Source organism: Drosophila montana, unplaced genomic scaffold (assembly GCF_035044405.1).
Source record: "Drosophila montana isolate Dmon_TW-CO22-7 unplaced genomic scaffold, ASM3504440v1 contig_920_1, whole genome shotgun sequence".
NCBI lineage: Eukaryota > Metazoa > Arthropoda > Insecta > Diptera > Drosophilidae > Drosophila > Drosophila montana.
In genome coordinates this window covers 472602-487500 of record NW_026999206.1, presented here as the reverse complement: position 1 = coordinate 487500, position 14899 = coordinate 472602, and the positions used below count along the sequence as shown (strand labels likewise).

General features: G+C 42.6%; 4 protein-coding genes across 6 annotated transcripts in view; 3 read left to right on the top strand and 1 right to left on the bottom strand.

The window, feature by feature from the left end:
* LOC135440327 (alpha-tocopherol transfer protein) overlaps positions 1 to 4227 on the bottom strand; it is a 5581-nt gene extending 1354 nt beyond the window's left edge. The window contains exons 1-4 of one of the 2 annotated variants that reach the window (XM_064699435.1): positions 4100 to 4227; positions 1325 to 1484; positions 717 to 798; positions 199 to 626 (exon numbers count right to left, since the gene is read on the bottom strand). In XM_064699435.1, the coding sequence (XP_064555505.1) occupies positions 199 to 626; positions 717 to 798; positions 1325 to 1401 (587 nt within the window). In that variant the 5' untranslated portion in view covers positions 1402 to 1484; positions 4100 to 4227. Of the gene's footprint in view, positions 1 to 198; positions 627 to 716; positions 799 to 1324; positions 1485 to 3103; positions 3339 to 4099 lie in introns of those variants that run through there. The other variant, XM_064699433.1, reaches the window with a different exon arrangement.
* Positions 4228 to 6005: 1778 nt separating this feature from the next.
* Positions 6006 to 8208, top strand: wds (WD repeat-containing protein wds). 2 transcript variants are annotated; one of them, XM_064699431.1, is made up of 4 exons: positions 6006 to 6177; positions 6509 to 6813; positions 6877 to 7502; positions 7583 to 8208. In XM_064699431.1, the coding sequence occupies exons 2-4, from the start codon at positions 6552 to 6554 to the stop codon at positions 7769 to 7771; spliced, it is 1077 nt and encodes a 358-aa protein (XP_064555501.1). In that variant the 5' UTR covers positions 6006 to 6177; positions 6509 to 6551; the 3' UTR covers positions 7772 to 8208. The 2 variants fall into 2 exon arrangements, with proteins under 2 accessions (XP_064555501.1, XP_064555500.1); XM_064699430.1 differs by having other exon boundaries at positions 6007 to 6181.
* Positions 8209 to 8699: 491 nt separating this feature from the next.
* Mlc-c (Myosin light chain cytoplasmic) lies at positions 8700 to 11621 on the top strand. Its single transcript, XM_064699443.1, has 3 exons — positions 8700 to 8814; positions 8898 to 8925; positions 10741 to 11621. The coding sequence occupies exons 1-3, from the start codon at positions 8812 to 8814 to the stop codon at positions 11151 to 11153; spliced, it is 444 nt and encodes a 147-aa protein (XP_064555513.1). The 5' UTR covers positions 8700 to 8811; the 3' UTR covers positions 11154 to 11621.
* Positions 11622 to 12236: 615 nt separating this feature from the next.
* Positions 12237 to 14437, top strand: RhoGAP5A (Rho GTPase activating protein at 5A). The gene is made up of 4 exons (XM_064699420.1): positions 12237 to 12466; positions 12532 to 13713; positions 13782 to 13887; positions 13944 to 14437. The coding sequence occupies exons 1-4, from the start codon at positions 12382 to 12384 to the stop codon at positions 14113 to 14115; spliced, it is 1545 nt and encodes a 514-aa protein (XP_064555490.1). The 5' UTR covers positions 12237 to 12381; the 3' UTR covers positions 14116 to 14437.
* The last annotated feature ends 462 nt before the right edge of the window (positions 14438 to 14899 follow it).

Genomic DNA, 14899 nt, shown 5'->3' with positions numbered 1-14899 from the left:
TACTTTATGGGGTCGGAGATGCTTCCTTCTGCCTGTTACATACATTTGCACAAATACATTATAGCCCGTTTACCCATTTTCAATGGGTTCAGGGTATAAAAAGATTGCGACTCAGAATTTTCACCGGACAATTGGAATTCCGGGTGCGAAACAGTTCTGTTTGTAGCCTTGACATAAGCTATAAGCAATGTGGCTTACCGGTGCTGTTGGAGCAAGTGCACCCACTGCTGCTTTAGGTGCGACATTTTGCCAGCCCCGCCGCCGTACTCCTCCGGCAGCATGGCGCGAGGAAAGTGCTTGTATGGGGTATCCGCATTGGGCAGATGAAAGTGTATGAGCTTGAAGACCTCGCTCTTGATGAACGGCTTGACCACGGTGAGCACTTTGTCCAGATACGATGGGCAATTGAGGACATGAACCTCCCTGAGCCGCACCGGATGCGCCTCCTGGACGAACTTCATGTAGACGCGCAGCGAGCTGAGCACCGTCTTTGTCAGATGCCGCAACGTATAGCCGGCCATATCGAAAATGGGTATCTCTCCGTCCGATAAACGGCCGTCTGTCTCCGTGGCGAAGCGACAATCGGCGACCATAAAGAAGACCTTGATGCCGGCCGTAAAATTGAACTGACCGATTGGCAAGCAATTGCCAGTTGAAAATTACAATTACATATTTTGGCTCAAATGGACTTCCACTTCCCACTGGGTTACGCTTACCTTGTCCGCATCGTGGTCAATCAGGCGATAAAATAGCAGCTTGTTGTTCTCCGGCGTCAGGCCCGGCAGCGGCACCAGATCTCTGCAGTAACCAGAAATAACAATTAGCTTTAATTAGATGGTGCCACAAAATGCAATAACCAGTTCTTGGGTGTGCCTTAGAGACGAGCGCATCTCGTGTTCGCTGGTGCTCGTGAAACGAGTTTACGTGTCTTTTCACGGTCTAACACGACTTGACACGAACCACAAATTCGCATTCGCAACGTACACGACCTGACACGACATCAGAAGCAAGAAGTCCATTAATTGGGCGATATGGAAGCATACCTAGTACCTCTCTATTCTAGTAATTTTGATAGTAACGCATGAAAGTAGTTTGCTTTACGATCGATTCTATCTATGGGAGCTATAGGATATAGTAGTTCGATGCTGATCGCAGCCGAACCTGAATACCGAATCGAAACTCCGAAAATTGAATAAATAACTGTTTCGCTTTATGTTTTTAAAACTCGTGTGCGTACTAGTGTCGTGTCGTGTCGTGTCGTGTCGTGTCGTGCTCAAGCAAATGCGACACGCGCTCATCTCTAGATTAGCGGCCATGCACTTACGCGACTTGCAACAGCTGCTGGGAGCTGGCATCCATTGGATCACGATCGATGAAAATTTGCGGATGCTTGTTGCGCATGGCATAGTTGAGCTGCAGCAGACGCTGTGCGGCAGCCACATCGCCGCGCGTCGTGTGCAGAAATCGCCGCAGCAATGTCGACGCTAATAAATATTGCAATGCAGTTGCAGTTGCAGTTGCAGTCACAGTTGAGAGAGGGGGGACGCGAGAGAGAGAGAGGGAGAGAAAAAAAGGTGCAATTTAGTTGTGGTTAATGTGGTCGCCAGCGAGTTATGCAACTGGCTTTGTGCCGCAATTCAAGTTAGTTGACCCACAAAGAAATCAAGAGTGCTCTAGTCGGCAGTGCCCGACTGGGAGATACCCTGCCCTGAGCCCTAAACTATTAGAAATGCATACTTGATAAGCTTCGGTGCTTATAGTCCGATCTTGAAGCAATTTTCAGGACTTTAATATGGCATTAGTGAGCACTATATGACAAGGATCTAGAAATATGCTATAGGAGAGAAGATGCTTCCTTCTGCCTGTCACATACATTTGCACAAAACCATTATACCCTTTTACCAATTTTCGATGGGTATAGCAACATATATGTAGATGAGAAGAGTGCTAGTCCAAGTCTGCATAATGCATAATTCCCATTTAGTCAAGTGTTTACATAATTCACGAATCTAAGAGTTTACGTAATGCTGGCAATCAAATACTTAAATGTGATTACGTTTTGATTATGGGTTACGGCTAGTTAGATTTGCACTTAGATTTCAACAGTCGCTGGCTAAACTTTGCTGGGAACTGCCAGTTACAAAGGTACTTGAATCCCACCTTAGTTTCGACTAAGGTCTAAAATTTATGCATGACCTGTGCCATTATATTTGCTCTTTACTCTTTAATATCTACTTTGATCAAGTTTGCTTGCCCAATAACTTTTATAATTATTTTCTCATGTATCAAAGATTCTCGAGTGACATTAATTAAAATCAAATTTCAAAGCATTTTTCAGATTCCAAATCGAAACCATATGATATCTTGTTTCAGTGTCAAGCCTAGATTTGGGCCCATTGTTGAACCTAACATATTGGATAGGCGGCAAACAAGCTCGTAACCCGTTCTAAAGCTATTGTTCATAATTCTAAGCAGCTTGCCCACTTAGCGCTTCATTAAAATCGTTGCTTCCTTTATTGATTTTAGCTGAGCTTTAGGTTTTTTCGAAGTACTAGACAATACGTGTAGAAATATAAGCTAGAGCTTATCCCATACAAATTTTCCACTTAGCACCTTTGTTTCCTCCATTGATAATCAATTATTATTCAACCAAAAATGTGACGTTTAAGTTGAAACTATTCAAAAATAGTTTGTAATCAAGAACTTAACCTAAGTCGTTGCTTACAATTCAAAATTATTTGCGCATGTGTGATTCTATTAGAACCTTAATATTAAATTTAGGAACTTAACTGAGCGTTACTTTGATCGGAACTTGGACAATGATATATCAAGGCTGGACTAGAACCGAACCGGTTCGAGCCGGAAACCGATTTATCGATAAGTTTGGGATTGCGGCACTCATAATTACATATAGACAAGATCTTTGTCAAGCATTTCTGCGCTTCAATCTCGACTGATAGTAGACAAAAGGATCCAATAACATTTTATTGCACAGTTTAAAACTGATTTCGGAACTTGAACTTAAGATCAGTTTGTAAGCAAATCTTAATTACAAACTGTTGCTTATATTTCCACAAGAATTGACCAACATCCTTTTACGTACAAATATTGTGGGGTAGCTGCGGCTGCGCCTTAATCAAACTTTGAAGCTCGGCCAGACGCTGCGCCATCAGCTGTTCATTATCCTGTTTATGCACCATTCTTCTTCGAAACGAACTCAAAAAAAAGCAAAACGAACACAAAGGAGCAACAAAAGTGTGTCAAAGATTCAATTGGCGTCTTTCGAGCGGGAGAAAATAAAAAGCGCGTCTGTGCGACGCTAATTCGCGATTGCAACTGATTTGTGTGTGAAGTTTCTTGGCATGGCGTTGCCAGTGCTCGCAAAAAAAAAAAACAAAAAACAAAACAAAGTGGCCCAACGAAAATTGTGTTGGAGCAGAGGGTGGGGCGCGGCAGCGGGCGTGCAGCTTGTAAGTTTGGTTTAAGCCATTGCACTCGCCGTACGACTCAAGATCTGCCGCCCGCCCTCTCCCGCTGATAGCCAGCCGCCCGGCTGCATGTGTGTGCGTGTGTGCATGTGTGCGTGTGAGAAACTGACGCAGCGGGATTGCAGACGGCTTGGCTGGCTTTTCATGCAGAGCTTGTCCATTTTTTTTTTTTGGTCCGTTGTGCTATTTACGTAATCTATTTGCAATTGTTTCATATCGACCAGAAGGTCGAGTGTGTGTGTGTGTGTGTGTGTGTGTGTGTGTGTATTCTATGAAGCGTACAAGTGGCCATGCCCTTTTCGTATATGTATGCGTCCAGCGGCCACATTTAACTTCTTTTATCCGCGTTGTTGTGTTTCACCTCTGCACGTTTCCAATACCCTATAAAGTCGATGCACAAGGTATGTTACGCCAGCATAGAGCACGCACAACTGGCTAGTCTGGTTGCTCAGAGAAAATAAGACGTACAGTTATCAAATTTATATTGATGCAGCCGTCAGTTAAAATAAAAAAATACTTTATGCAAATAAGAGTAATAATACAAAAATTTGACTAATAAACCGTACTAATAGCTTAGTACAGGGTATGTGGTAATCGAGTGTTTGTCTTACATTTTATGCTTTTATGTAGTTGTCGGCGTTTTATCGCGACATTGGCAAACAATTTTCGTATGCGCTCCACTTGCTATGCCCGTCGCTGCTGCCCCTCCCTCCGCCCAACCGTTGACGCCCCGACGGCTCTACGTGTTTCGCAAGTTAAACTATGCGACACAACAGCAACACACATACAACTTGTATTAAAACTTAACTGTCAAATATTAAGAAGCAGCGCAGCGACAGAGAGACAGACACTGAAACAGAAACAGAAACAGAAGCAGAAGCAGAAGACAAATGCGTGGTAAAAACTAAAACAACAACACGAGAAAAATTTGCAACGCAATGCAGAAGTGTGAATGCTCTTATATGCACATACGATATAGGAATTTCAATTTATAAGAACTCGTCATTTAGTAGAGAACTAAGCAGATAAATCAGCTATAGCTAGCTTTATAAACCCAAAGTCAAGCCTTGAAAAATACCGGTACGTCTTGTTGTGAGAGTATTACGATTATTAAGGCTAATCAAATTTCCCTTTAACTTTAAGAGTATTAAATGTAACTTATACCGATCTGACTATTCCACACAGAGTCAAAACTGAGATGGACTATTTACAGTTGGTCCACATTTTCTTGCGATAAAGAGTATTCGATGCGCTCTATATTTCAGCTGAGAAGTTGGTTTGGGGCATTTCCATAATTGTTAGCGTATTCGTATATTTAATGCAGTCATAAAATAGGCGAACGCAGCTTAAAAAAAAGAAACAAAACAAAAGACCCCGCACATGACACCAAGTAAAATGTTATGGCTGTTGCTTTTATTGAAAACTGTTTGACCTTGGCCAACACACACACACACACACACACACGCACACACACACACACACACACACAATCATTGGCATTTGAAACCTGAGAAAATCAACTTTTGCATTACCGAAAAGTGCGCCAAAACAAAAAAGCCGCTCAAAATGTTGGCCACCATTTTGAATGCCAAGTCAAACAAGAGTGTGGAAAAACACGTTATTTTAGAACCAGTGGCTAAAGTTTAACTAGCAAGCATTAAAAAGATGTAAAAGTTGTAAAGTCTTTTAAATATTTGCACGTCAAATTCAAGTGTTTGTTTAGCAAGTCTCACGTGTATGAATCAATGTGTTTGATATCTTCTTATTCAATGAAAAACAAGTACACATACATACATATATAACAAATTGGTTTAACTGCATGTTTCTCTTAAAAATTTGAGAAAGTGCCTGCGTCATTATCAATCTGCCATTTCGGAACTTTACAACTCATTTGCAGGTTAAGTTTTCGTGTGTGTGTGTGTGTGTACTCACACATATTTTGATTGTGCAAGGTTTGCAAGATTTTCCGGCGATTGTGCAGATGCCGCAACTGACCAAACAGTCAGCAAAATGCAACTTATTTGAATGCTTGCGGCAATCACTTTACAAGCATCGCCATATTTCAATATGCTTCTATTCAATATGGCTATTAACCAGGATATTTCAATTTGAATGCGAACTAGAAAATGATCCTAAAAAGATTGCTTCAAATTGCTCAAATGATACCAAAAGCAGAGGCGTATACACTTTGTTTGCTAAATAACACATAAACTTAATGTATTTTTTGTAGAATGCCTTGAAGGCTGCTGGAGAGAAGTATTGGTCAAAAGTGTAGAGTGAGCCAAACATCCAGTCAACTTACAATTTTGTTATTATATTTATTAAGAAATATAAATTCCCCATGGATTACAAACAACGTTCAATAAATTGGGCGCGCTTGTGTATTTGAAAATGAGGCTTATAGCAAGCAGCTATGGTGCATGTGTCATACCTACCAGGGTATTGTGTGTCAAAATGGTGCTGCCGCTGCTCAACACTGTGAACAGCCGTGAACTGTCAACAACTGTCAAGTACGCGCCATGTTTTAGCTCACGCACGCATTGCAGTGGAAAGAAGAAGCACGTGCCACAAAGTTAAGCAGGCAAAAAAGCAAACAAATTGCATTTGTTGCAAGATAAGCAACAGCAAAGCTGCTAACTGCACCAACAGCAAAATTGTAAACAAAACGGAGCCGGCGCCAACATTGGCTGTAGGTAATTATTGAGCTGCACAATAATAACAAACAGTTTGTAAAACTGGCATGAAAAAGAAGAAGCACGCCGCGCTACAATAACAGCGAGCGAGAGGGTGAAAAAAAGAAAATTGCAACCAGTCGCAGCAGCAGCGCAGACTCTCTGCACGCACGAGAGCATTAACAGCGCTCCCCCCGCCGGTGACCAAGTGATTGGCAATAACCAAAAAACCGCGTGGTTGGCTTGTTTTTGTTTTCATTGCTGTTGTTGTTGTTGCCGTTTGGCAAATTGCATTTTATTTAAACGTAAAACGCGTGTGTCGTGCACTTGTGTCTGTCTTTTTTGCAGAGTCAAACATTAAGGTTAGTTGAAAGCGAAAACAATATTCGCCATGGTGCCCATTGGAGCCGTGCACACTGGCCATCCCGGAGTTGTGCATCAGCAGCAGCCGCCGCAGCCAATGCCAACAGCGCCAAGTGGACCAAACACGCTGCAGCCCAGCTCAGCCTCATCGACATCCTCGAACACAACATCAAACAAGAGTTCTATGTCGGTCAAGCCCAATTATACGCTGAAATTCACGCTTGCCGGGCACACCAAGGCCGTATCTGCGGTCAAGTTCAGCCCAAATGGCGAATGGCTTGCCAGCTCATGTGAGTTGAATTTTTGAATGTTGCCAATCCCAAGCAATTTATTTCAACAATCGTATTTTGCAGCTGCGGACAAACTCATAAAGATCTGGGGCGCATATGATGGCAAATTTGAGAAGACTATATCCGGCCACAAGTTGGGCATTAGCGATGTGGCCTGGTCTTCCGATTCGCGTTTGCTGGTCAGCGGCAGCGATGACAAAACGCTTAAAGTCTGGGAGCTGAGCACCGGCAAGAGCCTGAAAACGCTAAAGGGCCACAGCAATTATGTGTTCTGCTGTAATTTTAATCCGCAATCCAATTTGATTGTATCGGGCAGCTTTGATGAGAGCGTACGCATCTGGGATGTGCGCACGGGCAAATGCTTGAAAACTCTACCCGCCCATTCGGATCCCGTTTCGGCGGTGCATTTCAATCGTGATGGTTCATTGATTGTTAGCTCCAGCTATGATGGTCTATGCCGCATTTGGGACACGGCTAGCGGACAGTGCCTGAAGACGCTGATCGATGACGACAATCCGCCCGTTAGCTTTGTTAAATTCTCGCCCAACGGCAAATACATACTGGCAGCCACATTGGACAACACACTGAAACTGTGGGACTACTCCAAGGGCAAATGCCTGAAGACCTACACGGGCCACAAGAACGAAAAGTATTGCATATTTGCCAACTTCTCCGTTACCGGCGGCAAGGTAGATCCAATTTGATTTACGCTGAGCACACATATTCAATTTGCCTATTATTTTTTCATTTTTTTCTTGCTCTGGCGCAGTGGATTGTCAGCGGCAGCGAGGACAACATGGTTTACATATGGAATCTACAAAGCAAAGAGGTTGTACAAAAGCTGCAGGGACACACGGACACCGTGCTCTGCACCGCCTGCCATCCCACAGAAAATATAATAGCCTCTGCTGCGCTGGAAAACGACAAGACCATAAAACTGTGGAAGTCGGACACATAGAGCTGGTTGCTACCGCATTGTGCAACAACGACAAAACACACACACACACACACACACACACAAAATCACACACACACATTTCTTTAATAATCTTATTTTAAAACCAATTACGTTTAATTAACCTTTTTTTTTTTAATCGATTAAAACAAAAAAAGTACTCGTAAAACATTATTCAGGCTCGCAGCAGTAGCAAAAAGAAACATTCTAAGTTACAATTGCAAAACAATTGCAGTTGTGTATATTTAAATATTTATTAGCTAATGTATTGGCCAGTAAAAGAAACATACTGAAAATCCTTCAATTTTTATACTTTTTACCACAATTGAAAACTAAATTTAAGCAATAATCGACACACACAACTCACACACATAAAAAACCAACAAGAGCAAGCGTGCAAGTGAATGTAAATTTAAAATAAAACAAAAAAATAAACATAATTTTAGCTTTTGTGTATGATCTGTTAGCATTGGAAAATCTTGCTAATCGAGCAACTTTTAATTTCTTAATATGTATTCTATTATTAATATTCCTTGTTTAGGGCACATTTGTACTTAGGAAATTAAGAAAATCTTTGTTTTGTTTATTATTTAGAAGAATATATGACAAATTCATGTTGAGTACGAACAGTTCTGGGTTTGTATATATCCATAATGTATCTATTGATAACCTAATATCTTGATAAAGAAACAGAAAATATTTGGTTAATTGAATGAATGACCAACTCAATTTTTTTTATTGCGATTTTATGCCCAGTTAAATACAATTAAAAAATGCTATGCATGCATTTTAATACAATTATAAATTTAAATTAAAAACAAAAAAATTACAATATTTATTTTTAATTTTAAATAAATTTAACTGTGCCAGTGCTGTAAAATTTGCAATGCCCAGTGCCGATGTTGCCAGTGCGATACGTTCGATAACATGACCGATGACTCGTGCTGCAGTAGCTACCATCGCCAATAAATAATTTGGTTTAAGTGCATTTGGCATTCAATATATCCCGTGTTTTGTGTTGTTTTTCCCACGTTTCAATCAATATGGTAAGTTGGCCAAAATTGTTGTTGCTTTAACGACAAGCAATTTGTTTACAGCGTGTTTATTCTTGCTGTTTTTGCATTTACAGGCAGCTTACACCGAGGATCAGTTGGCTGGTGAGTGTGCGTGTGTGTGTGTGTGTCATGGGTATTAGTGTGCGTGTGTGTAAGTGGGTGTTGGTTTTAAAATGGGCGCAGAAGTTCAAAGTGCCAACTCAAAGCTTGGCCAGCAGCGAAAACGGCAAAAAAAAAACAAGAAAACAAGAACAGAAGCAACACACAAGTATATGTGTATACGTTGTCAACATTTGCATGTCTCCTCTTTGTGTCTATGCGTGTGCCGATGGTTTGTGCGTGTGTGTGTGTGTGTGTGTGTGTTACACATCTTCATATGCGCGGCATGAATCATTGATAAAATAAACACACATAAAGCGGCAACGGGGCCAACGAAAGCAGCCATACGATCGCGTCAATGACTCACAAAACGAGCGCGCAAAGCAACAGCGATTAACAGTTAAGTCGCATCAAACAGCTTGAAGGATGCGTCCGACTGACTCACTCACTCACTCACTCACTGACTCACTGACTGGCTGGCTGGTCCAGGACAACGGGTGCGAACTGTCGCTAGCTCGTCTCAGCGTCGACTGCAACAGCTGCAGCCGCTTGCATTGAACAGCAGCCGAAAAAAAAGCAGACAAAAAACATAAACAGCAACAGAAACAAAAAGTTTTGGCCATATCCATGTTGGCCGACAGCCGACGGCTGCCATTTAAGGCGGCTTTTGTGGGTCAACATTGGCACATGGCCCTGGGCCCGCCCTGGCCGCCCCGCGTCACATCCCTCCCAAACGCCAAAAATCGCCTGCCTCTGTGACATTGCGAATCTCTTTACGCAACTCGCTGCAAATGTTGAATTTTCGCTGTTCTGATAACTTAATCAAAATCTATTCAATTGCCTGTCGCCTGGCGATAAGTCGCTGTTGTTGTTGCTGCTGCTGCTGCTGCTGCAGTGACGTCAGCTGACCGCATTGTACGTATTGATTTACCTGAACTGAACGCACGACGACGCGTTCAGCACGTTCAGCTGCTCAGTTTTTACCTAAAATGGACAAAATTCTGTTGTTGTTTTTGATGCCATTTTTGGCCAGTTGCAAGCGCGTGTTAATAACAACAACAGAAATGGAAAGAACAGCTTCAGAATGCCGACGGGCAAATGCACTTGCATTGACAGAAAAACACAAAAATTACCTGTATAGGTATTGTCAACTGATTGCGATTTACAGCTCTATGCAATCAACAAAACTTTAAAAACAAACAGAATTTGATAAATAAAAAAACTAAAAAATTAATATAGATATAATGAATGAGCATTTTCACCTAAAACTACTCAATAAACAGAGTTTTACTAAACGTTTCCCTTTGCATCATTTAGGAAAATCAAATATAATTCAATAGTCTTACCAAATAATCCCAAATAGTTTTATCAAGAGCTGATAAAGTTTGCCAAGGCGTAGGCTATAGATAAATAGAGAGGGAGAGAGAATATGGTATATAGAAAGACGAATCGGCTGTCGTAGTATATATCCTACAGTTAAATATATGGCGGCTTCTTCAACGTGTGACACAATTTATGACAATATGATAATGCCCTCTGCAAGGGTATACTCAACGGCTGCAGCTGCTGCCGCATGTTGTGCAATCTGTTGCAGCATCGCACCAAGTGTCTCAGTAGCAGGCGGCGCAGTCAGGCAAACGGTTGAGATTCAATAAAATTCAATTCATTATGTATTATTACACGGCACACGTAAAGCCTACATTCACCACGCTCGAAGGTTGTAATTGGCGACGGGGACAGGAACGGGAACGGGTGTGGGGCTGAAACTAAATGATTTATAACCCATAACTAACTTTGATTCAATTAAAATCTTTGCAGAGTTCCAGGAGGCGTTCAATCTGTTTGACAACCGCGGCGATGGCAAGATACAGCTGAGCCAGGTGGGCGAGTGCTTGCGGGCACTGGGTCAGAATCCCACCGAGTCGGACGTGAAGAAGTGCACGCATCAGCTGAAGCCCGATGAGCGTATCTCATTTGAGGTATTTCTGCCCATCTATCAGGCCATATCGAAGGCGCGCTCCGGCGATACGGCCGATGACTTCATCGAGGGACTGCGTCACTTCGATAAGGATGCCAGCGGTTATATATCATCCGCTGAGCTGCGCCACTTGTTGACCACGCTGGGCGAGAAGCTTACCGATGAGGAGGTGGAACAGCTGCTGGCCAACATGGAGGATCAGCAGGGCAACATCAACTACGAGGAGTTCGTGCGCATGGTCATGAGCGGCTAAGCCCCAAAACAGAGCTATCAACACGCAGATCAGCAACAACAGTAACAATAACAGCAACACACACCTGCCATGTTAGGTAGCCGAGTTCATTCCGCCAAAACTTAACTCCCAATTCCAAGATTCCACTTTTAATTCTCGCTTAGCCATAAATTTGTATCTTTTGTATATTCTTGCATTTCGGGGCAAATAGAATTGATTCCAACTAAATACAACTAGACGCACCTTAAGCGCGACCAACCCCATGACTAACACCCACAGTTAAGCGCAGCATACACACATCCACACACACACACACCAGCACACACACACACCAGCACACACAACATTGAACCATTGTTTAATGCAGGGTAATGCACATCCTCGGAGAGGTCGCATCGTTAACATTGCGTATTATTCTAAATGTATCGAGTTTATAATCCAACAGATTTTTATATACATACCCATAATGGAACTCAAGTCTTCAACGAGTATCGTAACAAGTATTTCTTAATTAATGATTTGATATATATGCGAGGGTAGCGTATAATTGAACTTTAATGCGCATTTCAAAGTTTTACATGTTTTTTTTTTATTTGAATAATTTAATAATATATTTAATAATTGAAGCGAATGATAGTAGATCTTTTTACAAAAGAAACGTACTTAAAGTTATTAAAATTATATGAAACTTACAATATTTGGTGTTTTCTTACAGTTAACTCTAACACGTTCGAATAAATCCTTAAACAAAACGAAAATAAAGTTGAAACCGTTCACAAAAACTCTGAAGTATTGTAGCAACGGGCTTATTGTCGGGGCAAGCAGCGCGCGTTGCTCAAATTGTCAGTGCTACAAAGACAAACGAGAATTGGCAATACTTTTAAATATAAAATGTGGCGTTTCACAACAAATCGAATGTTATTTTTGTTTACTCAGCGAAAGAGAATACAAATTTGCTACTATAGCTAAAAGTTGTATGTATAATTAGCAAACTTTATTCATTGCATTTAAGGTGTGGCTCCCAAGGCGATCGATCAATCAATGTCGGCCAGTATTTTGTATTTTGGTATTTTGTTGGTATTTTGTCTGTCGCCATCTGTCGGTCACACTGCTCAAGCACAACACAGAATAGAAATAAACAAAAGCAAAAATGTTACATTTAATTTAAGCTTAAAGCATTTTGTACAGTGCTAAACTGCATTCCTTAATTAGCGCTTAGCGTTGTATTTAGTTGCGCTTTGTTTTTGCCATGTCGAAAGCTGCGGGCGTAGTCGCTACATTGCCAGGTGGCGGTGAACCAAGTTCGCCAGTGCAAAAGGTCTGGAAGCCAGAATGTGAGTAATATCCAATCAGTGTGCTGTACGCAAGCAGATTTAGCTTAATTCACATTATCGTACAGTGTATAGAATACAATTGGACGCACCGGCGCCGCATCCTGTGCGTTGTCAGCGCACCTTGCCCCTACCGCCGGCCAAGAGCACCGCCGACGCCGTTGAGGAGAACAATCAGGCGGTGCGTTTGTACGGAACGGAATACCATGGCGTGATGGGTCACCTGGAGGCGGAGCAGCTGCTGGCCAATGCCAGCGACGGCAGCTATCTGGTGCGACGCAGTCCCAAAACGGATGGCTACCATACGCTGAGCGTGCGCTTTAATAAGCGCACCAAGCACTACAAGGTCTTCTACAAGCCGGGCGATGGGCATTATCTGCGCGAGCAGGACAAACACTATGAGACGGTGCATGAAATGGTCGCCGATGGGCTAATCAACTTTCACATGCAGCTGCACGCCAGCCCCATCATACAGCAGATTAATCAGCAAACCAAAAACTGTTACCAGCAGAGCCCCTACATGACGCTGAATCGCCGCAAGCTGCGTGCACTCTCCAATGAGCTGGGCAAAATGAATGCCGCGACCAAAACAGATGCTTGTGACGGTTCTGCTGCGTCAACGGATGCGACTGCGGTTGCACTGCCGTCCCAGGACAGCCAGATCAGCCAGCACTTGCCGCCACAACAGCAGCATCAGCAGCAGCAGCAGCAGCAGCCGCAACAAGTTGCCGTCGATCCCATGCCTCTTGTGTATGAGAAGCCGCACAATTTTAAGGTGCACACCTTCAAGGGGCTCAACTGGTGTGAGTTCTGCGCCAACTTTCTGTGGGGCTTCACCGCGCAGGGCGTCAAATGTGATGCCTGCGGCTTTATGGCGCACAACAAATGCTCCGAGCTGGTGCCGCCCAAATGTGTGCCCGATTTGAAGTGCATCCGTGGCGTCTTTGGCACCGACTTGACCACCATGGTGCAGCTGCATCAATGCACAATACCATTTGTGGTCCGTCGCTGTGTCGAGGAGGTGGAGGCACGCGGCATGCTCCAGGAGGGCATCTATCGCGTCTCTGGATTTGCCGATGAGATCGATGCGCTCAAGCTGGCGCTCGATCGCGACGGCGACAAGACCGACATGTCCGAGGCGGCCTATGGCAATGTCAATGTAATTGCTGGCACACTTAAGCTCTATCTGCGCCTGCTGCCCGTGCCGCTGATCACGTTCCAGGCGTATCCCAGCTTTATGGCTGCCGGCCGTAAGTAGCCCAGTTCAAAGAATGGGTATCTTTTCATTTGCCAGCCAGTTAATTTGACTTCTTTGCAGGCAATGCGATGCCAACGGAGCAGCTGCAGCTAATGGCGGAGGCAGTGCGTCGCCTGCCGCCGGCGCACTACAGTTGCCTGCAGTATATGCTGGAGCATCTGAAGCGGTGAGTCCGTGTCCACACCTGCTCAGTCTGTGCATCTGTCTGTGTCCTATTTACAGTGTCGCCTCGCATTATGCGGTCAACAAAATGAATGAGCACAATTTAGCCACTGTGTTTGCGCCCACGCTGATTGCCACGCCACAGCACATGACGAATCTCACGGAGGAGATATTCATGCTCTCCTCGTTGATAACCCACTGCGAGACCATCTTTGCCAGCTCCAAGCAATAACAATGCCCAGCGGCCGACCGGGCGAGCGGGCGAGATAGCATCTAAACGTGCATCTCTCTCTCTCTCTCTCTGTCTCTCTCTCTCTCTGTCTCTCTCTCTCTCTGTCTCTTTCGTTATCTGATTAGTGTCTACGTTTCTTAAACGTTGTCTATCTAAGCACTTATTGCAATCCTTAATTAGTTTATACATTTTAGCCAAGCATTTATTTATTTATTAAAAGATTTTGCCGCATCTTTGATGCATTCACCAAAAATCTAGAATTTAGGATATTGAAATGAAAATTTTGTGTATTTATTAATACTATTAGAATTATAATGCAAACGATTATTATTAATATTATCGAGCCTTCCACATATAATATATATTTTTAGTTATATATAGAGCATACCAAACGATACTGTATACTTTTATATATATATAGATATATTTTTTTTTTAAATTTCTTTCTCTTCATTTTTATATTGAATTGCGCCTTTTACGAAATTAGCATCAAATGTTGTAAGATTAACGTACGAATTTACCAACAATTTTTTGGAAAGTTTTTGAAATGATAAATAAAGATATTTATTTGAATGAACAGCATCTGATTGTCATTGTTTTATTAATGGAAATGTGAAGCGTAAGTATTTGTGGACTAAATGGGATTCTTAAGAATTGAAAATGTGTTCGTGATTAACTAAGGTGCGATCTTTGTGAAAGCTCCAGGACTTAAATATGGCTAAGTGCCATAGTGCTAGGCTTTACCTTAATGAATGATAAATGATTTTGAAGCAACGGCGCAAGT